We start from the raw sequence: 23,131 nt of genomic DNA on the forward strand, positions 1-23,131 counted from the left end.
CCAAGCGGCGACTCTGACACGGGGCAGGGACGAACCAGGGAAGGGTGCAGAAGCTGCCTCCTCCTCCTGGCTCCTTCCCTGGGGACCTGCGATTCAGCTGATCCTACAGGGAGAATATTTGTGCTGGACTCAGCATTTGTGCTGCTCAGAGCAGGGGCAGCTTAACTTTGGGGAAGAAAGCTACGCAGGCTCTCAGTTGCTTATTGCCGCCTCACGTGGTGGCTGAAATTGCTCTTTCTATGCCTGTTTTCCTGCCTGTGACGTGGGGGACTACACTGATCCTCTTGAAAAGCCTGCTGAGATTTGCTGATGGAAAGAGCCATGCCTAAGCACCCGTAAAGCCATCCAGTGTTTTCATTTGGCTGCCGGTAATGTGCAGCCATCGCCACACAATGCAATTTCCCCATACGAAACCACAGTTTCCTTTCAGCGAAAACTCCCAAAATACATCCCAGTGACGTAACTACTACACTCGGGGTTCTCGTGCTGGTCTGGGTGCTGCAGAGTACTCTAAGTCGAGAAGCCAGCTTGCAAAGTATGGGAGAATAGCAGCCTAAAGCTTTGGAGATGCTGAGGCTCCTCTTTCGCAGCAAGCCAAGGATCCAGGAGGCAAGTGTCTAGCTGATAAAATATCTGCTCTGCCTACAGTACTGTGCTCTGTCTCTTCTGCAGGACACGAGAAGTCGGGGAATCGCCTGACCTTGTCCAGTTTTAATTAACGACTTTTCTTTTGGAAAAAGGCATTTCTGATGGTGAAACTGCTTTCTAAGAAGTGTCTTTCCTAGGTGCTGCCAGAATTTGGGAGTGTTTTGGGACCAGAGCATGTGTTGAAGCAACAGAAATTAAAACAGCTTCTGGTTAGTTGTTGATGAATAGGAAGCGAAATGCCAAAAGCGTAATCTGTTTCTAGCTCTTGCAGGTTTTTTTTTTTTTTTTTCCCCCCCTTGCATTTAGATGTGACTGTCTCAACCAGCAAAGTGACAAAACGCGAGCAAAAACAAACCTGTCTCTTGGCTTCTGGCTTGTAAAATCCTTCCTCAGAAAAGGGGAAAGTAGGAAAGAGGACTTGTATTTTGAACTTGGTGTAGGGGGAAAAAAAAAAAAACAAAAACCAAACACCAAAACGTATGTACGTCCCCAGCCCCTGATCTCGGATGACGAAGCCATCTGTGCCGTTTGAAGGTGGCATTGGGAAGGTCAGAAGTTGTCTCCTCCTCTGACTTCAGCAGCCTCCTGCGCTCAGACCTGGCCGGTGGCCGGAGGGGTCCTTTTCTTTTCCAGGAGCAGCAAATATAATTTCCCAGTGGTGCAGGAATCTGTGTAAAACGGCCTCCCCTGAGGCTGTGGGTCTCGGAAGGTGGCTGGTAGCTCGCAGGAGCAGTGTCTGGCGCTGGTGGGGTGGCCCTGCAGAGAGATCCGCGCTTGTGGGAGAGGACTCAGTCCCTCCCCATCCCAGGGTTTGGTGCTCGCTCGCTGGTCGGAGCAGCGAAGGAGCCGAGAAGGAGCGGGTTTCCCTGTGGGTGGGTGGGTGTGATCCCCGGGGGGGGGACCGCTGAGGTTTTTGTGATCGCTTTTGGGCGCTCGGGAAGGGGTTTAGTTGTGGCTTTGGCAGATGTGTCAGCCGGCTGCCCTGGGCATCCGCTTCCCACGGCAGCAGCGGGACAGCCACCTTCTCACAGACCCAAAGATAATTTGGGCTGCTCCCACAGCAAGGGCAGAGAGCGATGGAGGGGAGGAAGGAGAAGAGGTGACTGCAGGGGCCCCCTCCGATCTGATTCAGTCCTTCCGGAGCTGAAAATCAGTTAATTCTTAACTCTAATCTCGCTGTTTTCAGGCAGCTCCTCCCTTCCCTCAAGGCTTGCTTTTTCTCCTCCTGTCCTACTTTCAGGTCGCTCTGCCTCGCGCTGCGCCTGCCCGGTTGACGTCGCTGGCGCCGAACGGCCCCGCCAGCACCACGGGCTCGGGCGTGCTGACAAACTGCTCGAAAAGACACAAGAGAAGTCACAGCTCGAGTCTCTCTTAGATCCCTTCTGTCTGCAGTCACATGCGTTTTATCTCATCCACAGCCAAAGGCTCGAACCTCTCGGAGGAAACGTTTCAAATCTGATTTGACTGGGGGTGGGGATTTTTCTATTCAAACTTAGCTCGTTATCTAAAAAACAGGTGAAAGAGTACCTAGATGGGATAGCAAATCTATGTAGCCTCATTAAAATACAGCAGGCTTGGGGACTGACCTTGCAAAAACTTACTGACCTTGCAAAAACTTACTTCTTCCCTTAAGTCTGAGGTTTTGGGGGAGAAGGAGCCATATCCTAGCTGAGAAGCCGTTCTTTTCTGAGCTGCCTTTAAATGCTCCCGCGTCTCTCCCTATAAGGGCTCAGAGAATTGCATCTGGCCCCAGAGGCAGCATGAACTGACGTTTCTAATGCTGCTCAGGGTCCTGTCGGAGCAGCTGGGCTGGCCCTGCCCTGCCCTCGAGGGACGTGGTGAGTTTTGGTATTTGAATATGTTCCTCCGGTTGCTTTAGAAACGCTGAGCGCGCCCCTGGAGAGAAGCCCTCTCTTTGCCACGGGGATGCCAAACTTCCCGGCAGACCCAGGACACCAGAAGAGATGCTTTTGGAGTTCGTCCAGGTGTAGCTGAGAGTAAAATCTGATCTAGACATTAATCAGCCTGCCAGAAATGAATTCTCTCTCCTTGGCGGTGCTGCTCTGATCCTTGGGGAACACGTGTAACCAAGTGCCGGCACCGTGTCCTCCTCCGCTGCCCGTCAGCCTTTATCAAAGCCTTTAACAGCAGCTGGCTCCAACTGCTCTCCCGCAGCCACCAGCACAGCTCAGAATCGCATCCCGAGGGTGATGTCTGGTGGGACACCACCAGTGACTACGAACAGCTCGCCCGCTCTTGCTAAACAAGTTCGTTGGGAAAACATTAGCGGAGTATCACAGCCCCTCTGTGCTGACGCTCATTTATTGTCCCGCAGGCAAAATCAGACATCACTTGGATAGAGAAGGACCTTGTGGACTCGGCAGACAAGGTAAGAGCCTGCCGCAGACGTGCACCTCAAGGAGACTCATCGTTTAATTCGCACTTTGTCCCATGACGGTCGTCCCACGTATGCGGGGGCGTAAGCAGTGCTTGCAAGGACCTCTCTGAAAACCAAACCCTTTTTTGCAGCGCTCCCCTACCAGCCCGTCTCAGCTAGGTGGGACTGCTAATACAGAAAACAGCTATTACTCACTTGCTCACATGACATCCTGGACTTGACTTCATCCTCCTCCTCCTTCCTCCCCACATCAAACCCCTTTCCGTGCTGTCATTTATGTCTCCTGTGGCTTTCTGATCTTGTCAGCTTGCTGGGGCGGGCGCTCCAGTGTTTTAGTTGCATGGATGTACAGTGGGGTTTTTTGATTGCTTTTCTGAGGCAACCCGCGCCCAGCGCCTGATAACAGGACGTGCAAAATTGTCTTGGTCGGGACAAGATTTATCAGATCTTGCCGGGCCCACACGCAGAGAGCCGGCTGGCTGCGGCATCTGCACGGCTTCGCTGAGCATCTGTAAGGCTTCCTTGGAAGCGGTGACGCTCATCTTTGGACTGCACGTCGTGGACGTGGTTTCTGCTTCACTGGGACTGTGGCAGAGTGACGGAGGTGCCAGTATGAACCGAGTCCCCTGGAGACTCGTGCTCAGCAGCTGCACGGTGCTGTTTCGTGCTGCTCTCTGGCACCTACTCCCAGCTCCCTTGCTTTGGACCTCATCAGCTATTGCGGCTCCCTCTGTGGAGCTGGGACCAGCTGCCTTGCTGGTATTAAGTCATTTGTTTCTTTCGTTATCGGTTCTCAAAGAGCACGTTATGGGGGCGGAGGAGGCAAGACAGTCATAAGTAGTCTCTCTGGGTCCAAACCAAGATCCTCTTTTCATACTCTGCGCTCTCTGGAGAGATTCAGAAATCAACACTGAGCCGGGGTGATTTCTAATTGCAAAGGGGCGTGGGTGTCTCTTTACTCATTTTGAGGGGTTTCTTTCTTACCTGCACTCTCTGGGGTCTTGCTGAAGAAAACATCTGTCTGTCCTGACCCAATGGAAAGGTCAAAGGGGAACAGGCCTGGAGGGGGAAGGAGGCAAAACAAGCGCTCTAAATACCTCTCCTCTGTCCTGCCAATAAATCCAAGCAGCAGTGGGTTCAGAAGCTGTCTGCATCAGAAATGCCCTTAAAAATACCTCGCGTGGAACTTCCCAGGGCGGCTCTTGGATAACTCCAGCGTCCACGGCAAGGACTCTTGTGCAGCACAAAGCGAACGAAGGACTAGATGCAAATCCTAGTGATGCCAGAGGATTTGCCTATGGGGTCGATGCACCCTGAATCCCATCATGGGTGACCCATCGTCCCTGTGCCAGTGTGAGAGCAAAGAGATGTGCAGCTTTCCGAGGTGGTGCCAGACTTCTGTGTGGGTTTTCATGAGTTTTTCCTCTTCCTTTTTAAAGAGTAAGTGGCTTCTCAGAATATTCCCCTGTTGTGGAAATACCCCCAAAGCTCACAGCCTGACGTGAGATTCACGCAGCGCTAGATGGAAGTCGCTTTAACTAGACCACGTATGTTTTCTGTCAGCGTCTTGTCTGAACCAGGGAACCCAAATGTGAACGAGGAGCTGTGAGATATTTTTTTTTTTTTTAAAAAAGCAAAACAAAACAACAAAAAAAAAAAACAACAAGCCCCAACCACAAGCGCTGTTGCTGGGGAGTGGGAGTGTGAACCTGCCTCCGTACGACCGAGTCGCTTGTCTCCACTGCGCATCTGCCAGCTGGGCTTTAACCACCTGTATCTCCTCCATCCGGCAACCTCAAGCGTGGGGCGTCCATGCAGCGCCGCGGGAGCCTCCCTGATCCCCGGGAGCCGGCCGCGCTTCCCCGGGAGCTCGCGGGGGTGGCGGTTACTGGGACCGTGCGATGTTGATCGGGATGGGAGGATGGAGAGGGACCCTAAACTTCCTCGCATCTGCGCGTTCCTCACGCTCTGGCTGCAGAGGAAACATCGAGCCAAGCCCTGCAGCCTGCAGCTGCCTGCCCCCAGCCAGCTCTCCAGCCCGGTCAGTACTGCCGCTAGCTCGCTTTGCTTCACTTGGTGTCGCTGGTTGGGTGGGCTGATGCTTCGGATGGGTATTTGGAGCGGTCTGCTTTGCTTGTCTTTTTCTGCCTTCTGGGATAGTTTGCTTAAGAAACTTATCTCGGTGCAAGCAAAGCCTGTTTGTGGCTGCAGCTCGGTGGCACGCGGGTGCTTTTGTGCTGGAGACTTCTTCTGGTGTGCTGCTAAATAGGCTGTAGGAGCTGGTCTCCAGAGCCCTAACTGTTGAATTGCAAGTTACTGGATGAGTCCATGGGAGGAAACCTCCCTTGTGTCAGCAAGATGCCAAATGGCATCTCAAAGCTTTTCTCAGAAAGCTATCAACAATGTCTCCGCTGATGCCACTTTTGGTCTAGTTGGCGTGTGTGTACGTTTGCTGATGTGGTCTGCCTGGCAGGCTGCGTATGCAAATCTCTGCCTGCCTTGAGATCCAGCTTGGGCTGCTGAAACCGCTTGCAGTTAAACACACTGGGTCTTGCTATTGGCCAAGGCAGAGAATTCCCCCAGCTCTGAAAATACGTCGCTCCGCAGCTCCTGAAGAGCTGCGGTAGGAGGATGGGTCCACATGCCTTGGAGGTGGATACAGGAGTTCATTTTAAATGTTCCTCTCTGCGTAGGTGTGTGATGCTACAGGGTGAAATACGCGCGGTTGTACAAGTGCTGATGCTCTGTAGACCTGGTTTCCAGTGTTTTCATGAAGATGAGGGGGAGGGAAAGAGCCTACAACTGCCACTGGTCCCGTCCCCGGGTCTCTCCCTGCTGTGGGGTCTCTCCCTGGAGAGCTGAAGAACGTGGAAGGACTAGCAGGAGGAGACCTCTTGGCTACTCCTGCTCAGGCTCTTGGCTAGAAGTGGGAAGCTGTTCCTAGCCAACAGCTGTCTGCCATGGCCTGAGCCTCCAGACAAAACCAGAAGTGTAAGGTGGCTGATTTAAGCTGGGAGATCATATGGGACGTGAAAACTTGCTGTTACGGGGATTATAAGATCTTACTTGTCTGTGATCACCGAGACCAACAAAAGGCAGGATAACACGGGGGGAGCTCCTGTCCCCCTGCCCTCTCCCCGTGCTCGGGCTGTACGTGCTGCACCGCTGAGAGCGTGGGCTTCTCTGCTATAGGTCTTAGTGTCTGAACAATGCAGGATCTTGAGAGAGCAAAGCTACCAACATGGAAACAAAGCCACTTCTTAATCGACAGAAAAGCCAAGCGTGAGAGCGGGAAGGGAAGGGTGCTCGGTGCAGGTAGGCAACCACATCCGCGGTGCTCGGCGAGGCCGCCCTCCCCCAGAAGGTGCTGGGAGGGTGGGGAGTGGGCTGGCGTGCAGAGCCTGAAACCTGGTTCCTGTTGTTGTTAAAAGCTGCTTTAATTAGGTGGGTTCCAAGCTCACCGAATAGTTTTAGAAAACAAAGCATAACTTTTTTTCCCCCAACTCCGCAAGGGGAAGAACTAAATAGTAATTCCAGCTTTCTGGCAGCCTCTGATGGCCACACCTGCCCTAGGGTCGGAGAGCAACCGAGTTTAACGCCCTTTGGAACGTAACTGCTGGCCTTCAGGTCCAACTAGCAACCGGATAATGGTGAGACTGAAGTGCTAAGAAGCCTGGACTTGCCCTTAGCAGACGTACAGCTACAAGGGATTTCTGGCCGGAGTATGATTCATGTCTGTAGAATTGGGAAGTTGAGTCGAGCCCGCTCTGCGGGCTCTCCCTGTGCTCAGCCAGGAGAGGGGCTGGAACAGGTCAAGCTCAGAGGAAACCTAAGTACAGATATATTGGCTAGGTACGGTCAAGAGAAGTAGAGGGAAAGGCGCAGCTGGGAGAGTGGTAGTATAAAAAGTCTCTTTATATTTGGGATGCAAACAGAAAGCAGCACAAGGGGTTTCTGTTGAGCTGAACTCCGGGCTTTATGCACCAGAGGCACGGACAAGGTTTGCTGGGGAAAGGAGGTGTTTCAGCATCACCTCAGGGTCTGTGGCTGTTCTCGTGTGCTTCGTCGGTGAGCGTATTCTAGATACTGCTGATTAAATCTCTTTTTCTTCTTTATTTTTTTTTTAAATAAAAGAATGTGTTTTAAACAAAACATGTGCCAGAGACCTTGGCTTCCCCTCAATCTTCTTGAAGGCTTGAGTCTGTTAAAGCATCATCTGTATGTGCTGAAGATGCACTAAGACTTATGTTGCAGAGTTGCTCAGATTGCTGAGCAGATGGGCTCCAACATGTCTGATTTTTGCCAGCCCTGGCCGTGTTTTGACAACAGTGCCGTATTTTTGTGTTGTGGGATTTTTAGTGGCATAAACACTCCTGTTTTTGCCACCAGTGCCTCAAAAAGGAAGGTGCTTTTCAAGCACCCTTCTGAAATGCAGTTCAAAGAAACGCACCGCCCGCGGAGCCTTTGGGAGAGCGCTGGATGTTTAACAAGGCTGCCTGGTGCGAGCCTACCGATCGCTTATTTATTCCAGATGTTGAAGCCAGGAGATACCTGTGACAAGCACCAACTTTTATGGTTCTTTCAGATGTGGTTCCCGTGAGTCTGTAGCTACAATCCTTCTTCCTTAGTCCGCTAAGGCTTGCTTTCCCTTGTTCAGGGGTATATTCTCAGTAAACCGCGTCCCCTCTTTTTCAGGGCGAAGGTGTTGTGAAGGAAATCAACATCACGCACCATGTGAAGGAAGGCTCCGAGAAAGCTGATCCTTCGCAGTTTGAGCTCCTGAAGGTGCTGGGACAGGGCTCTTTCGGCAAGGTGAGTTCACTTCGTCCTAGGTGTCATGCCGGAGAAATTATTTTGATGACAAAAGGGACTATCCCCAACGAAACCACTTTCCCGATTCCCACCAGATCGTGAGAATCGGACTGATGAACCCATTTAGCAAATGGTTGCTTCCAACTTGAAAGGCGACCGTGGTGATGCCTTCTCAATAAGGGCCAGCCTGTATGTGCAAAGCTCCCCTGTAATTCTTTTTTCCGATGATCAGGAGAAAGGAGTAGTATCCTGCTTGTGAATGCAGGTGTTGCGCAGGGCAAGGGACCTCCTGCAGCTCTTTAGCTGGCTGCCAAGCTGTCAGTGGAATTGAGGACTTGGAGGACTCGGGCATGTTCCTCTCTTCTCAGAAACGATGCTGCGTGTATCTGGTTTTGGCCCCTGTTTACGGTCCAGTTTCCCTTTTGTGAAGGGGGAAGGAAGTAGCCTGTAACTCTTATCTATTTCAACGTGTAAATAATCCAGGTCTCTTGCAGACCATCTGCTCGCACATTAAATCAGCTTCACGGCAACCAGTTACCAGCGCTAAACAGCTGGGGGCTTGCACAGGGCTGTGTGCTGTTGCCTGGGCAAATGCAGCAGTGGCTTTATGCAAAAGAAAGGTGGTATTTTTTTGAAGCTGCCTAAAAGCAGGTAGTGTGGGACATCAGGGAAGGGAAGGAGGTAAAAATCCAGAGAGGATGCAGGACGTGAACAATAAGGGGTTGTTGGCTGTCGAACCAGCAAGTCACCGGGAGGCTTTGTGGTACGTTGAAGTATCAGTGCTTCAAGTCACAGCTCCCAGGCATCGGCCGCAGCCCCACGGGAACTGCGGGAGCGAGCAAGAGGTGTGGAAGACGGGAGAGGAGGAAAGTGCAGTATAAAAGCCCGAGTGCTGTCACGGCTGGAGATAGGGGGTGAGAGGAGTCTACACACAGCACTTTCCTGAAAACCTCATGGGTTTCACATGGAGATCTTGAGGTGGAGATCTTACCAGTCCTGTGGCCAGCTGCTTCTTAGGGTTGCTGTGAGGTTTGCCACTTTGGGAGGCATCCAACTCCTACTGCTAATGTTTAGTGCTTGGTGAATGTGGTGGTGTTCTCCCTCAGGTGTTCTTGGTGAGAAAAATAACACCGCCAGACAGCAACCACCTCTATGCCATGAAAGTGCTCAAGAAGGCGACATTGAAAGGTAGGAGACTCTTACTGCGATGCTCTTATCCTCCATGTCCTAAAGAGCACTGGGGAAATGTCACAGCAGTCGCTGCTGGCCTCGGGGTGATCTGGGTGAAAGAGAAGTATCTTTATCTCGCCCAAACAGCCCCCTGTTGCAGTGACGGAGGTGGGAAAAGTAAATAAATAAATAAATAAATAAAAGACCCTTGTTGCAGTGATGGAGGTGGGAAAAGATCTAGCTCAAGCTGCCTGGTACTAAAGGGCTTAAGGCTGGGGACAAGGCTGACGCCGGAGTACTGTGTGCCTTTTTCTGTGTCTGAGCTGTTCCTCTCTCTTCCCACAGTGCGTGATCGAGTAAGGACAAAGATAGAAAGGGACATCCTGGCTGATGTAAACCATCCCTTCGTGGTGAAACTCCACTACGGTGAGCGTGGAGCTAGTTGGAACACTGGGAGAGGGGCTGCAGGCTCGAATAGACGCTGCCTGCTTTTAAGCACAATAAAGAAAGGTGCTGCTACAGGCACACCCGCCACGAGCAGGTCGATGAGCGTGAGGCATCCAGCAGCAGGCTGCTCGGAGGATGCTGAGAGCCCCTCATGGTCCCTAACAGGCTTCTGGAGATACCTGAATGGAGAAGAGGCCCGGCTCAGTCTGTACCCCTCAATGGCTGTGCTGCTCTGGAGCCTTCGCAATCCCCTTAACACAAATCCTTTCCTGGAAAGGTCTTTGGTCCCGTGCCCGCTCTAGCTATTGAATGGGGAGCCAGAGGGTAGACCGGGAGAAGAGGTTTAAACATCAAATCCTTGGGATTAAAACATTAAATCAGGAGAAATTGAGAAAGCAGAGTTAACTAGTCAAGGCAGAGTTTGGCAGGATTAATGCTCTGACTCTGAGGAAGGCGAGGACAGCTTCTTTCCCTGTAAAGTGACCGGTGCCTCGGGAAAACAGCCCTTTCGGTAGGGCATCACTGGCTGAAAGGGAACCAACCCCCCATAAAATGAGGATTTTCTGCAGTGCCAGAGCAGAGTGCTGCTGGTGAGCTCCCATTTCGGCATCACGGACAGGCTGTCTCATTTACCCCAAATGATTAGCCCTACCTGCGTTTAACCTAGTAACCATGCAGGGCATCTGCACGACTGGAGCCATTGGGATTTAAGCGATTAACGTAACACCACGGAGCCTTCCCGCAGCGGAGGGGTCTGATCCCTGCTCCGGCTTGTGTTTCAGCATTCCAGACCGAGGGGAAGCTGTATCTCATCTTGGATTTCCTCAGAGGAGGTGACCTTTTCACTCGGCTTTCCAAAGAGGTGGGTATGCTCTGGCATCTTGGTGGGTTGCTGAGGCTCTCGCTTCATCCGGGCTTAATTGCCCGGAGAAGCGATTGACCCTTGCAAAGTCTTTGAGAGGGGTGGAAACAACCTCCGACCTGCTGCAAGCCCGGAGCTGGCAACAGGAGAGGATGTCTCAGGAACGCTGTCCTCTGGCAGAAAAGCAGCAGCGTAGGAGGCAGGTCTCACCTCCGCAGCAGCTTCTGCTGAGCGTCACGTTAAGAACGAAAACGAGCGAGAACCGTGTTCTGCTGCAGCGTTGGCTGGTTGTGTCGCCTCGCTGGGACGGGGCGAGGACAGGGAATGGGAGGGGTAACAAGAAGTTGTGCCAGGTGAAGCCAACTGGGAACATAACCTAGTTAATGTAAATGAAGAGTTTTTTAAAGACCTGTCTGCTGCTTAGCAACCTTATTTGGTTTTTTGGTGTTGCTGCTTAATTGATACTTTAGGGTGGCGGGTGAAGCCTGGGAAAATTAGGTATGAAAGGGCAGAAGGGCAAAATTAGGTATGAAAGGGCAACATGGATGCGAAAGGTCTTGCATGGGTGCGGCGGAGGTGGTCCTGCTGCCGGCGTTGTAACCCCAGCGCCTGTCCACTTCCTCTCCCTTCCTGCAGGTCATGTTCACCGAGGAGGACGTGAAGTTCTACCTAGCAGAGCTGGCTCTGGGGCTCGACCATTTGCACAGCCTGGGAATCATATACAGGGATCTCAAACCAGAGAAGTACGCGCGGCACAGCCGAGGCAGGGAACCGAGTCCTTCCGTTCAGTCCCAGGCCCGCAGTCAGCAAATGGCGTAGCCGTCTTGCACAAAGGCAAAGCTGAGTGATGCCCGTAGGCCAGCCAGATGGAAGGTGGCAGTGCCAACCGACAAGGCTCTTGCTCCTCAGATCAGCAGTTACAGCCAGGAGCGCTGCGGAGGCAGCATGTGTGCACCACATGTCTGAGCAGTAACGCTTGGCAGTCTCCGGGCTCCAGCTTTAAGCAATTGAGAGCCTTCGGAGGGAAAAGGCACCAGGCTGAGCCTCTGCAGAGACACACGCCAGCTGCACGAGTCGGTTATTCTTACCTGGGGTATGCGGGGGATCAAAGGTGGGGTAACGTGTGGGTCATTCGTTCAATGTGAAGCTGAGGGCGCAGAGAGAAGGGAGCTGCTCTTTGTCCTGCTCGTGTCTTGGTGACGGAGCTTAAAGCGCTGGGGGAAGGGACGGATAACTTTCTCCTCTGGATTCTGGGAGCATCTCAGACCAGCTCCTGCTGCGTGTGCTTGTTCCCACCAGCCCTTATTGCAGACAGTAACAACTTGGTTTTTTTCATTCATGCTGTAGCATCCTCTTGGATGAAGAAGGGCACATCAAACTCACAGGTAAGGGACTCCACAAAAGCCTTGTGCTCCAGCAAGCTTGAAATACGGAGCTTCTCTTAGGCCTCTCTGCTCCGTGTGATTGCTCAGAGCACATGGGTGCATGCTGACAGTTGTTCTCTTACGTAGATTTTGGCTTGAGTAAGGAGGCTATAGACCACGAGAAGAAAGCCTATTCCTTCTGTGGGACAGTGGAATATATGGCACCAGAAGTTGTGAATCGCCAGGGCCACTCCCACAGTGCTGACTGGTGGTCGTACGGGGTGTTAATGGTAGGTACCCAGCTCGCGTGTTCGGAGACCTGGCGTTCGGAGCAGCTGCTCCCGCGGTGGCTCTGAAACACCCTTACGTGCTTCTGCACGTCTAGCAGATGTGCTGACCTGGGGACCTTCTCCGAGCTCCCTGGAAGGGCTCTGTAACAGGCTGTCCAGGCCTGGAACGCGTGTTTCTTGGGGGAGGCAGAGCTCCTGAGGCTGCTGTCCCAGCGAGCGCTGGGGTGCGCAGCGTGGGGTGCGCAGCGTGGGGTGTCCGTGTCGGCTGGGATGTCGGTGTCTGCGCAGATCTGGTGCCACCGTCTGGCGGTTGCTGAATCCAAGGGCTCCCGCAGGAGCAAGCGCTGGTTTGAAGATGTTCCCGCTGCAAACCTTGTGAACCGAGCTCCTTCTGACAAAACACGATGTCTGCGATCTTTGCTAGAGCTGGGATTTTGATCGCTCGCAAGCTTTTCGCTAGCTTTGGCGCGAAGGTGGAGGTGCCGCGGGATCTGTGCAACCCTCGGGCTTGCCCAGACGTGTGACCTTCCCTTCTTCTCTTTCCCTCCCAGTTTGAAATGCTCACCGGCTCGCTGCCTTTCCAGGGGAAGGATCGTAAGGAGACGATGACCCTCATCCTCAAGTAAGAGGATTTTCTCTTTCATGTATGTATAGGAGGCGAGCTTCTGCTCTTTCTCTGAGCGTGTTGCAATTTGGGGGTTCTCGCAACTTAATGGCATTATTTGGCAAGTGGGTTTGTATCAACAGTTAGTTTGAAGGGTGCAGTGTAAATGCCAAAGAGATGATTGTACTTTCGGGGGTGGAGATGCTGCAGCTGGCTTGCGGGTTGACTTCTTTAAACCTGCAACTGATTGCATAACTTCCTCTCCAGAGCAAAGCTGGGCATGCCGCAGTTCCTGAGCTCTGAAGCACAGAGCCTCCTGCGAGCCCTTTTCAAAAGGAATCCAGCCAACAGATTAGGTAAGACGTTTTTTGGTTTCTGAGTACACCTGATGCTGTATCGGGGCCTCTCACATCCTCGTGGGTCAGCAGCATGTTCACGCTTGCGCTCGGTTAATGGGCTCGTTTCATTACAGCCAGGTTCCCCGTAATACCTGGCCGTGTTGCATACGTGGTAGCCTTCGCCTTGTCGGAGGTCCTGATTTAACGCAACGCGCTCCACGGGTGCATCTTTCAGGTTCTGGACCAGATGGGGCGGAAGAGATCAAGCGCCATCCTTTCTACTCTACCATTGACTGGAACGTGAGTATCAGAAATATAAGAGCAAACGTTTGCACCGCTCGGCACCGGTCATGCAGTTCTGCTGACTGCAGGAATAGCACGGTCGTGATGCAGACTGACCAGCTATGGGAGAGCTACCAGTCCCTGTTTCCATCTCTTGGAATACGCCTTCCCAAAACTAAAATTCTGTTTGTCAGGTGAATAACTGTTTCCTACCCGCGTTGCCTATGACCTCGCCTTGGTTTGAATTTACTCATCTCTCAGCAGTAAGGTGCAGGTTTTAATTGGGGTTTGGCACAACGCGGATTGCCTTGCGCAAAGTGGGAAGGACTCAGGGAAACATTTCTGGCAAGGAAATACCTTGTTTTGTACAGAGAAGCGGGGCGATAACTGAACCGGCATTTCCCAATTGCTTCTGGCCAACTCCCTACTTTACCACATAATTTTGTTTCTTCCCTGTTTTCCCTTACTTGATAAGGGGGTTTGAAGATCAGTCTTCCAGTGCTTTCGAGGCAGCCAGCAAGCTGCTAGACTGAACCCCCAGCAATGCTAGTAAAGCTTATTTCAATTTTTTGCTGCAAGAAGCAATTTAAAAAGGCTACTTGTGGGAGTGCTGGGTTACGAATGTCCTCCTAGGGCATCTCCTCTGGCTGTCCCTGGGGAGATTTGTGTCAGCAAAGCCCTAATGGGAGTTAGGAGGAGGTGGAAGAGCCTGGTGAGGTAAATACTTTATAGATGCTGCTCTTGGAGTGGCACCAAGTTACATACGGAACGCTTTTTTCCCTTGATTTAACGTGTGGTAGGACTTGTAGTATTTCTCCACAAACTGACTCAAATGCACCCCAGCGGCCACGAAGTCTTCCCTCAGACTGCTGAGCTGTAGTTAAAGGCTAAGCCACAGGGCTGTTTCTAGTTTCACAAAATCCCTTCTTGGCCTCTCGTTCCTAGCAAGCCTTTGCACCCTTCTGAGCGCGTACGAGAGCGTTGACCTGTCGGAGCACTTTCGAGCTGTCTTTGTTTTGCAGAAGCTGTACCGCAGGGAAATCAAACCGCCCTTCAAGCCTGCAGTAGGCCAGCCAGATGACACCTTTTATTTTGACACAGAATTTACGTCGCGTACACCAAAAGGTTTGTATGAATTCACGCAAAGCCAAAGTTTCCTGTGTGAAATGATACTGTACGGCTTAATGCCGGTTTGCCGGTGCCAGCAGGGCAAGGTTCGCCTCCTGCTAGCGCTGCCAGCTCCAGACGGTTGCAGCACCGAGGAGGTGGCCCGGCCGTAGATATGTGGGGTGTTACGGGGTAAGATCAGTGCTGCGTGGTGTGGCTCTTGTCTCGAATAAACTAAAGAGGAGCCATAGCTCCTGGGAGCAAGGGGAAGGCTTCGGCTTCCACCGGGCTAGCCCTCTTCAAGATGTCTCTCAACTCCCGTTGCAGATTCCCCAGGCATCCCCCCTAGCGCGGGGGCCCATCAGCTCTTCCGAGGCTTCAGTTTTGTGGCGACCGGGTTGATGGAGGATGGCAAGGTGAAACCTGCCCAGTCGCCTCTCCATTCGGTGGTACAGGTAAAAAGTGGGAACAGAGAAACAACTGTGGGAACAGAGAAACAACTGTGGGAACAGAGAAACAACTGTTTGAAGCTGCAGTAATACTCCAGAGTGGGTCCGCGGGACCTCCGTACCATCTGGAGCAGAGCTAACGGGAAGCCTGAGGCAGTGCCGTTCTGTTTTGAATTCTTGAATCCTCTTGTTCTTTCATTTCTGTTGACTGTCATGTGCAAGGGTGGTCAGGGCAATGCGAGTCTGTTTGCTTTCCTCTCCCCAGGTGGACCCGTGCTAGCGGGAGGTCTGCGTAAATGCCCGTGGGTTGAAAGGTGCCACCGACGTGCACCGTGCCAGATGCAGATAGTGTCAGCCCACTGACCTATATCTGCCTTGCTCTCTTCTCCTCCCTCTCCCCAGCCGGGAGGAGAAGCTGTGGGATGTAGCAGACAGCAGTCTGTCAGCTTGCTCTGTGTTGCAGTTAACTCATCACGTTGCACAAACCCTTCCCCGAACCCTTCCAGCTCATCAACTCTCCGCTTTCCTCCCGCAGCAGCTGCACGGCAAGAACATCCAGTTCAACGACGGCTACGTGGTGAAGGAGGCAATCGGCGTCGGCTCCTACTCAGTGTGTAAACGCTGCATTCATAAAGCAACCAACATGGAATACGCAGTCAAGGTCTGAGATTTACCATCTGAACCGAACTCCCCTGTTAGGTTTCTGTTCATCCCCATGATGACCGAAGTAACAGCCAGGAATGAAATTGCTTTCCCTGCTTGCGCAGGGCCTAAACGGGCAATTTCTGCGCTGCTGTGCACGTAGCTGCACAAGCTTTCTTATCTAGGCATAGCGGGGAAGCAGCGTTCTCCTCTGTCAAGGGGGAGGACAGTATCTCACCTTTCTTTGCACAGTTTGCTGTGGCTATGTCAGCTCTTAACAAACAAGCCAAATATAAAACTTTGGGGTTTGGGGCCACAGAACTGATGAAGCAACTAGAGGATTTCTAGAGCTTGTTGCTAAAGAGGGCAGGGAGAGGGAACGGCTGTGGTGCAGGATCTCCGCAGGGCTCCGCTCAGCTTGTTTGGTTTGTCCTGGCCCCTTCCCCACCCCACTGTGGCCAATGCTTATCCATCCTCTTGCAGGTTATTGACAAGAGCAAGCGAGACCCTTCCGAGGAAATAGAAATCCTCCTGCGATACGGGCAGCATCCAAACATCATCACCTTGAAAGATGTGAGTGTAACTGGAATGAATTCCCCTGTATTTTGGTTTAGGAAGTGCAGACTGGTCTATGGGGGGCACAACGCAGCTCCAGCACGGGCAACCCAATGGCCCTGCGCAACGTGTCGCTCTGGGGTGGGGAAGCATCCCCAGACCCACCTCTGCATTGCTGATTTCTGTCTGCTTCTTGGTGCTAGAAGTACAAAAGGGAAGCTCTGGAAGCACGTTTTGGTTAACCCCTCCGCGCTTGCTTTGGTAGGTGTACGATGATGGGAAGTACGTGTATCTGGTGACTGAGCTGATGAGGGGAGGGGAGCTGCTGGATAAAATCCTCAGACAGAAATTTTTCTCGGAGAGGGAAGCCAGTTCGGTCCTGCACACGATCTGTAAGACGGTGGAGTATCTGCATTCCCAAGGGGTGAGTTTTCCTGGGAAGCTGTCTGGCATTGCGCTGCGCTCCCTCTCCTCAGGTGCAGTTACTCCCCGATCAGGACCATTATTTCTTGCTGGTGTTGCTGTCTTGGCAAGCCAGACGTGGGGCCGGAGCAGGGGTTGAGCGTCCTGATGCAGCTTCAGACCTTCGTCTTCCAGGGGTATGAGAATGGCACTTTCTTTGCTCCACAGGTGGTTCACAGGGACTTGAAACCCAGCAATATTCTCTACGTGGATGAGTCGGGAAACCCCGAAAGCATTCGCATTTGTGACTTTGGCTTTGCCAAGCAGCTGAGGGCTGAGAATGGCCTTCTCATGACTCCCTGTTATACGGCAAACTTTGTGGCACCCGAGGTAAGCCCCTTACTGACCCGAGACACCCTTCGGTAGCTCTCGCGTCCCTCCCCTAGCCTGTGCTCTCACTCGGCACGGGTAGGTCTGCCCCGTTCCTAACTCCAGCCTGCTCCGGCATGCTCTGTCCTGGAAGGGGTAATTACAGAAATACCACTTGTAATAATGAACAAATAGGGGATCTCAAGTGCAGTCCTCCAGCTTGGACTGTCCTTATGAGGGGGTCTGCTTGAGGGGCTGGAGCGTGTCCAGAGAAGGGCAACGGAGCTGGGGAAGGGTCTGGAGCACAAGGCTGATGGGGAGCGGCTGAGGGACCTGGGGTTGTTCAGCCTGGAGAGAAGGAGGCTGAGGGGAGACCTCATCGCTCTCTACAGCTGCCTGAAAGGAGGGTGTGGAGAGGTGGGGTCGGTCTCTTCTCCCAGGTAACGAGTGATGGGACGAGAGGAAATGGCCTCAAGTTGCGCCAGGGGAGGTTTAGATGGGATATTAGGAAATTTTACTTCACTGAAAGGGTTGTCCAGCACTGGAACAGGCTGCCCAGGGAAGGGGTTGAGTCGCCATCCCTGGAGGTATTTAAAGGACGTTTGGATGAGGTGCTCAGGGACATGGTGTAGGGGTGGGCTTGGCAGTGTTAGGTTTACGGTTGGACTCGATGAGCTTAAAGGTCTTTTCCAACCTATACGATTCTGTGATTCTGGGTATTGAGACTTTAAAATCCCAGTGCTTTTCTAAGCTGTTCCCCTTCCTGATAAACTGACCTGTTAAGAGAGATGGGATGATTTTCCACTCGGTTATCTTGGTGCGGAAGAAAGAAAAAGAGCAGGCATGCAATGGAGCATGCGCGCAGTGTCACCACACTGGAACACGGCGTCTTTCTCATTTGTCATTTTGATGTGCCTGGGGGGTTTCTCTGTTCCATTAAACCAAAATCTGATTTGAATCCTGATCTTTAGTCCAAGACTCAGCTGTTCTAGACTAGCTGTCTCTAGTCCTAGAGCTGTAGGGCTCTAGGAGCTTTGCATACAGACTGCACGCAGGGGTGGAGCCGCTCTTCACAAGCTGAAGTGAACTCAACAACAAGAACCGAATACCCTTTTTTTTTTTTTTCCTTTGCTTGTTCTGTGCAGGTGCTAAAACGCCAAGGCTACGACGAGGGCTGCGACATCTGGAGCCTGGGAGTTCTCCTGTATACGATGCTCGCAGGGTAAGCGCCTCTGTCTCTCTGGAAGGCAACAGTTGGGGTTGTGACCACCAGACGTGCTCCGCGGTTGTGACCACCAGACGTGCTCCGCGGTTGTGACCACCAGACGTGCTCCGCGGTGGCAGTTGGACCTCTCCTCGTCGGTCACCACCACCTGGAAGCGCTCCCTGGCCGGGTTACAGGACAGTAAATCAAATGCTCTCTCTTCTCTCCCCAGCTGCACTCCATTTGCAAATGGTCCCAGTGACACTCCAGAAGAGATCCTGACCCGGATAGGCGGGGGGAAGTTCTCCGTCAGTGGAGGCAATTGGGACACTATTTCTGACATGGCCAAGGTACGGTTTGATATTCATCTGCGTTACATTAAAGGGTTGAGGTCAAGCACGGCCAGTTGCTGTGAGGCAAGTTTAAAGCAGGCTGGGGAGGGAGGGCGGAAGAGAGAGGAGAAAACCAGCAGCGTAGCTTCTACCCCATGCGTATCTCCCCCATAGCAGCTCAGCAGCGTGCTTCTCCCCGCTTTGTTTTAGCTCTGGCTGTGAATATTTGTGTGCGACACCAACCTCGTGCTTGACCCATGCGGGGTTGGCTGCTGTGTTACACCTCCCAGGCCTACCGAAAACATATTTTATAGAAAAGGAGATTGATGTCTGGGGACTTTAAACTTAGCCTCCGAATTTAAATCCTAATTTGGGGGTGGTATTTTTGCATTTGAAGTACGAAATCTTCTAAAGTCTAACTTTCCAAACGATGCCCTTAGGATCTGGTATCAAAGATGCTTCACGTAGATCCTCACCAGCGCCTAACAGCCAAGCAGGTCCTGCAGCATCCGTGGATAACCCAGAAGGACAGCTTACCCCAGAGCCAGCTGAATCACCAGGACGTTCAGCTTGTAAAGGTACCAAAGTCTGGGCTGGGCCTTCAGCTGGTTCCTCGTGTACCTTGGGCTCTCTGGAAAGCAGCGGTCCAGGTGGGGTGATGGTGGTGTGGGCAAAGCAGGGATGGAAGGGTGGAGAGGTGTGGGCCAGGGGAGGCAATACAAGACAAGCTGGGTTTTTGGCAGGAAAAGCCTGCGTGTCAGCACGGGAGGGAGATTTAAAGAGAAAAGAAAATGCTTCTGGCTTTGTTTGGGGGTCTGGCTACGCTGGTCCTTCATCTTGTAAAGCCGTGAGCCTGAAATACCTCTTCTACATCTAAATGACTTCTCGTGCCTTCTCTCCAAGGGGGCGATGGCTGCCACGTACTCTGCACTGAACAGCTCCAAGCCAAGCCCCCAGCTGAAGCCCATCGAATCCTCCATTCTGGCACAGAGGCGGGTGAAGAAGCTTCCTTCCACCACACTGTGAAGCTGGGGCGGTCTGCAGCCCCACGGTGCGGGGCAGGCACGCGCCAGGCTTTGCACAGCCGCTGAAGACGGGGGGGCAGGAGATCGGGCGGTCAATGCCTGCATAGGAGCTCCCTTGAGGACTTCTTCTCAAAAGGCCAAGTGCCTTTCTGTGTCTGAAAGACTGGCTCCTCCTTGTATGGACAGATCTTTGCTGAGAGAACTTCACTGTAAAACTTTTTTGAACTGTAAATTGTCAATTTTTAAAGGCATCCATCTGTGTATATGAGAACTAGAATGTATAACTGATGTCGTGGCACTAAAAAGCGGCTCTGATTGACCCTTTCTTGTATAGGGGCAGATACTTGTTGTAGCTACATCGTTTCTTAGAATCGATCCTCTCCAACGCCACTGCAGCTGGAAGACGGCGTAATGTTTGGGGTTTAGGCTTTGGGGTTTTTCCTGCCTTGAACCTTTGGACGCCCTTCCCAAAGCCAACTCTGCAGCCTCCGAGCCAGCAGCACTTGTGTTTGTAAAGGACTTCCCTCCCCTCCGCTTCACTTTTTGTGCGTGTGTGTTCGGAGGGCGAGGTCGACTTTTCAGACTCCGTTTCTTCCTCTCCCCTGCCCTCCCCCAGCCCAGACGGCAGTTCTCTGAACACAATAAACCACGGGTTTTCCAAACACCCCCTTAGATGCTCGGCCGTCCAGAATACCTGCTAGGTTTGGCTCATTCCTTCCCTCTGCCCATCTTCATGTTCTCCCCATCACTCCTGGGGACTTTGTCACCCGCGCAGGTGGAGATGACAAAGGAACCTTCTCCTCGGCAAAGCTGAGGCTTCGGGCTGGCTCTGGCTGCTGCTTTTACCATTTTTGGTTTTCCTTTCCTTCAGCAGGAACCTATGAAACAAACCATCCTTTTTTTTTTTTTTTTAATTTAACTTTGTTCTACAGCCGGTAACTCAGGGTTTCTTTCTGAATTGTACAATAAATGTGTCATTCAGTTGATGTTTTTTTACTGACTGACTTTTAGCCGCAGAATAAGCGACCCCGGTCGTTTCCCCGCGTCGCACAGGGATAATGATTCTTGCCTGCCTTTTGGGAGATCTGCAAAGCTTTTTCATCTGGCCCTGGGCTGGGAAAACCAGCAGCACTGTAGTAGGGCTGCGTATTACGCCACCTTCTCTCGGGTGCAATACCTCACTTTGCAGTGGGACGTCATTAGAACCAGTTATGGAATAAGGCAGTGATCAACAGGCAAGGGGGCAGGCTGCAGAGGGGAACTTCTTATTCTCAGGACATTTTAGCGCTAATAGAAACGAAAACTTGGAGGCAAACTGTGCTAGAAATAAATCCCTGACCCATTCTGACTTGCAGGGAATGGCTGGAGCTCCCTGGTTCAGTGGTGGCTGTTTTCTTGGGAGGAGCAGGAGAGCTACGGGGACTGCAAACGCTCACGTGCTCAAGGATGCGACCGAAGCCAGCAAAGGTTCTCATGTGAATTTCTGCCACTTTTGGCTGATCGTATAAGGCGAGGGGAAACTTTCTTTTGTGCTTTTCCCTTTTGCATAGTCCCAGTTGACTCTCAAACGGAGAATTCCATAAAAAAATTTGCTCTGAGATGTACAGCGCTCTCCTCCTGTACCCTCATCCAGGCAGATCCTGTTTTACTCCCTGGAGCAGCCAGTGAGAAGCTGAAATAGTCACGATTTTTTTCTATATTTATTCCAAGTACTGCCCTAGCGTCCAGTGCTGCTGAGAGGAGGCCACCAGTGCACACTGGAGCTTCTCACTGGTTTTGCCACCGCCTCCCAGCAGAACTGGATTTAGTGTTTTGCTGATAGCTGGGGAAGGGGACGCTCCACCATGCAAAATGCCTTCCTTAAAAATACTTGCTTTCTCCTCTGGCACAACGTTTGCGTTGGTGCCATTGAACCTGCCTTATGTTTCCTACAACTGCACGGTAACTCCAGTGAAAAGGTGTGCAAATTTTAGGTACTGAAACAAATATAATAAACAGCTTCTTTCTGGAGCTGGGGGTCAGTTCCTTTGAGTGCTGTTGGGGTTGAAGCAGAGACGTGGACAGTTTTTCAGAATATTTCCTACGTCGGAACGGCTGGGGTGTGAAATGGCGGATGGGGTTGGATGTGTTGGTGGTGATCACCACGCGCTGTGAACCTCTCAACAGTATGGACCGTCAGGACGGGTCTTAAACCAAATGTTCGCCCTGCTTGGATGGTAGCTGCCTTGTTTGTATGAAATGGTAAATGTTTTCAAATATCAGTCAGGAAAAACATTACAACCTTTGCTTAATCCTCCCTGTAACGGTGCTGGTGTGAGGCCAACTAGTGACAACTCAAAGATGCGCAGGACAACCAGGTGCAGAGCTCTCTGGGCACGGGGAGAGCAGCCCACGGTTGCTGCAGACTCTGCCTGGCCGTGAGACGATACCCGGAGCGTCAAACCCCGATACCCGGAGCATCAAACCCCGATACCGGGAACGTCAAACCCCTCCACCTCACTGGGGTCTTCAATCAGAGGAACTTTGTGTTTGGTGCAGCCGTAGCTTCTGGGACTTCCATCGCTTTGGAGAACAGAGTGAAGAAGAAGAAGGGCTACACCTTGCTTTCTGGGGTGTTTTTAACCAAGTTGTGTTGAGTGATCCTTCCATAAGTAAAAATAAGTCTTGATTTTTAGTTCCAAATGAACCAAGTGCTGTTACTTTTTTAATTCCAGTGCTCAATAAAAATGGACTTGTTGATCTTTCTGCGTATGTGAACTGCAGGTGTTTGTAATGGGTCGGGTGGGCCCCCTCGTTCCCTTTCTGGTTTTGTCCTGACAGAATTAAACCTTTGCCAAAATACCGTTGAGACCAGCTGCTGTCATCTTAACTGAAATGGCATTATTTGAGGTGAAAGTTGGACCTGGCTCAGGCTGGGTCTCTAACGCCTGTTGGGGGGAGCCGGTGGGTGTCTTAGAGAAGACCAGATGATCTGCTCTCACAAGAGTTGGAGGTCATTCAGCTTTAACTTGGGACAAGAGGATATACAGCTTACCTTTGTCTTGATTTGAAAAGGGACAAACATGGATTTAACTTTCATACATAAGGAAATCTTTACAAGGAATCGTGTTATTTCAGGTGTTTCATAGCCGACTTGACCTTTAAGATTTTGTCCTGTACGTCTGTACGAAAGCTCAAGGGAGCAGAAATCCCAGAATCCAGCCTCTAATAGCTGAGTCTACCTGGAATTAACCTGCATGGAAATAGCATGTTAATCCCTAGACAAGGAACCTGAAAATAATATTGAGCAGCTCTCTTTATAGAATACAGCTTCTACATAAGAAAGGTTAAACTTTCCTGTTTTGGGGTGTAAATCAGCAACATTTTCTGTCGTAGAAGAGGCTGACCCAGCTGAGAGGCTGTTTTCCTTCTTCCCACAGTGTAACGTAGTCGTGCCTTCCCCTTGATGATGTGGTACTGACCTCTGTCAAATCAACCGGAGCATAAATAAATGTATTTTAGCCTGATAAATATTCCCATCATGATTATTTAGGCTGTCTTTAAAACCGAAGGCCGGTAACTTTCTCAGCAATCAGCTCTCTTTTTTTCTTAGTGAAACTTCACTGAGCAACCAATCTGCTTTTTAACTTTCCATCCAACTAATACAAATACCCTCTTCAAGTCCCCACCTTCACGTTAGCTCCCGTAATTCTTTTTCCTGCGCCTGTTGCCATTTGTGGACAGTGAATTGGGCGGCCGGTGGCCTCCTGGGTGCCACCACCTCCTCGTGGCAGCCACTGCCGCCTTCCCAAGAACGCGGAGGCTTCGGAAATACTCGGTGACCGCAAGCGT

At 51.7% G+C, this 23,131-nt stretch overlaps 1 protein-coding gene across 4 annotated transcripts in view; it reads left to right on the forward strand.

The window, feature by feature from the left end:
* The window catches only part of RPS6KA1 (ribosomal protein S6 kinase A1), a 42,956-nt gene extending 20,910 nt beyond the window's left edge, over nt 1-22,046 (forward strand). For 2 of the 4 annotated variants that reach the window (XM_075522290.1, XM_075522291.1), the window contains 21 exons: nt 2,984-3,037; nt 7,742-7,858; nt 8,965-9,046; nt 9,374-9,454; nt 10,258-10,337; nt 10,974-11,080; nt 11,685-11,722; nt 11,849-11,991; nt 12,543-12,613; nt 12,863-12,951; nt 13,169-13,233; nt 14,238-14,340; nt 14,650-14,777; nt 15,307-15,432; nt 15,897-15,986; nt 16,234-16,392; nt 16,599-16,760; nt 17,885-17,961; nt 18,176-18,293; nt 18,716-18,853; nt 19,179-22,046. In XM_075522290.1, the coding sequence (XP_075378405.1) occupies nt 2,984-3,037; nt 7,742-7,858; nt 8,965-9,046; nt 9,374-9,454; nt 10,258-10,337; nt 10,974-11,080; nt 11,685-11,722; nt 11,849-11,991; nt 12,543-12,613; nt 12,863-12,951; nt 13,169-13,233; nt 14,238-14,340; nt 14,650-14,777; nt 15,307-15,432; nt 15,897-15,986; nt 16,234-16,392; nt 16,599-16,760; nt 17,885-17,961; nt 18,176-18,293; nt 18,716-18,853; nt 19,179-19,301 (2,151 nt within the window). In that variant the 3' untranslated portion in view covers nt 19,302-22,046. The remainder of the gene's footprint in view (nt 1-2,983; nt 3,038-7,741; nt 7,859-8,964; nt 9,047-9,373; nt 9,455-10,257; nt 10,338-10,973; nt 11,081-11,684; nt 11,723-11,848; nt 11,992-12,542; nt 12,614-12,862; nt 12,952-13,168; nt 13,234-14,237; nt 14,341-14,649; nt 14,778-15,306; nt 15,433-15,896; nt 15,987-16,233; nt 16,393-16,598; nt 16,761-17,884; nt 17,962-18,175; nt 18,294-18,715; nt 18,854-19,178) is intronic. The other 2 variants (XM_075522292.1, XM_075522293.1) reach the window with 1 other exon arrangement.
* The last annotated feature ends 1,085 nt before the right edge of the window (nt 22,047-23,131 follow it).

Source organism: Mycteria americana, chromosome 21, assembly GCF_035582795.1.
Source record: "Mycteria americana isolate JAX WOST 10 ecotype Jacksonville Zoo and Gardens chromosome 21, USCA_MyAme_1.0, whole genome shotgun sequence".
Classification (NCBI taxonomy): domain Eukaryota; kingdom Metazoa; phylum Chordata; class Aves; order Ciconiiformes; family Ciconiidae; genus Mycteria; species Mycteria americana.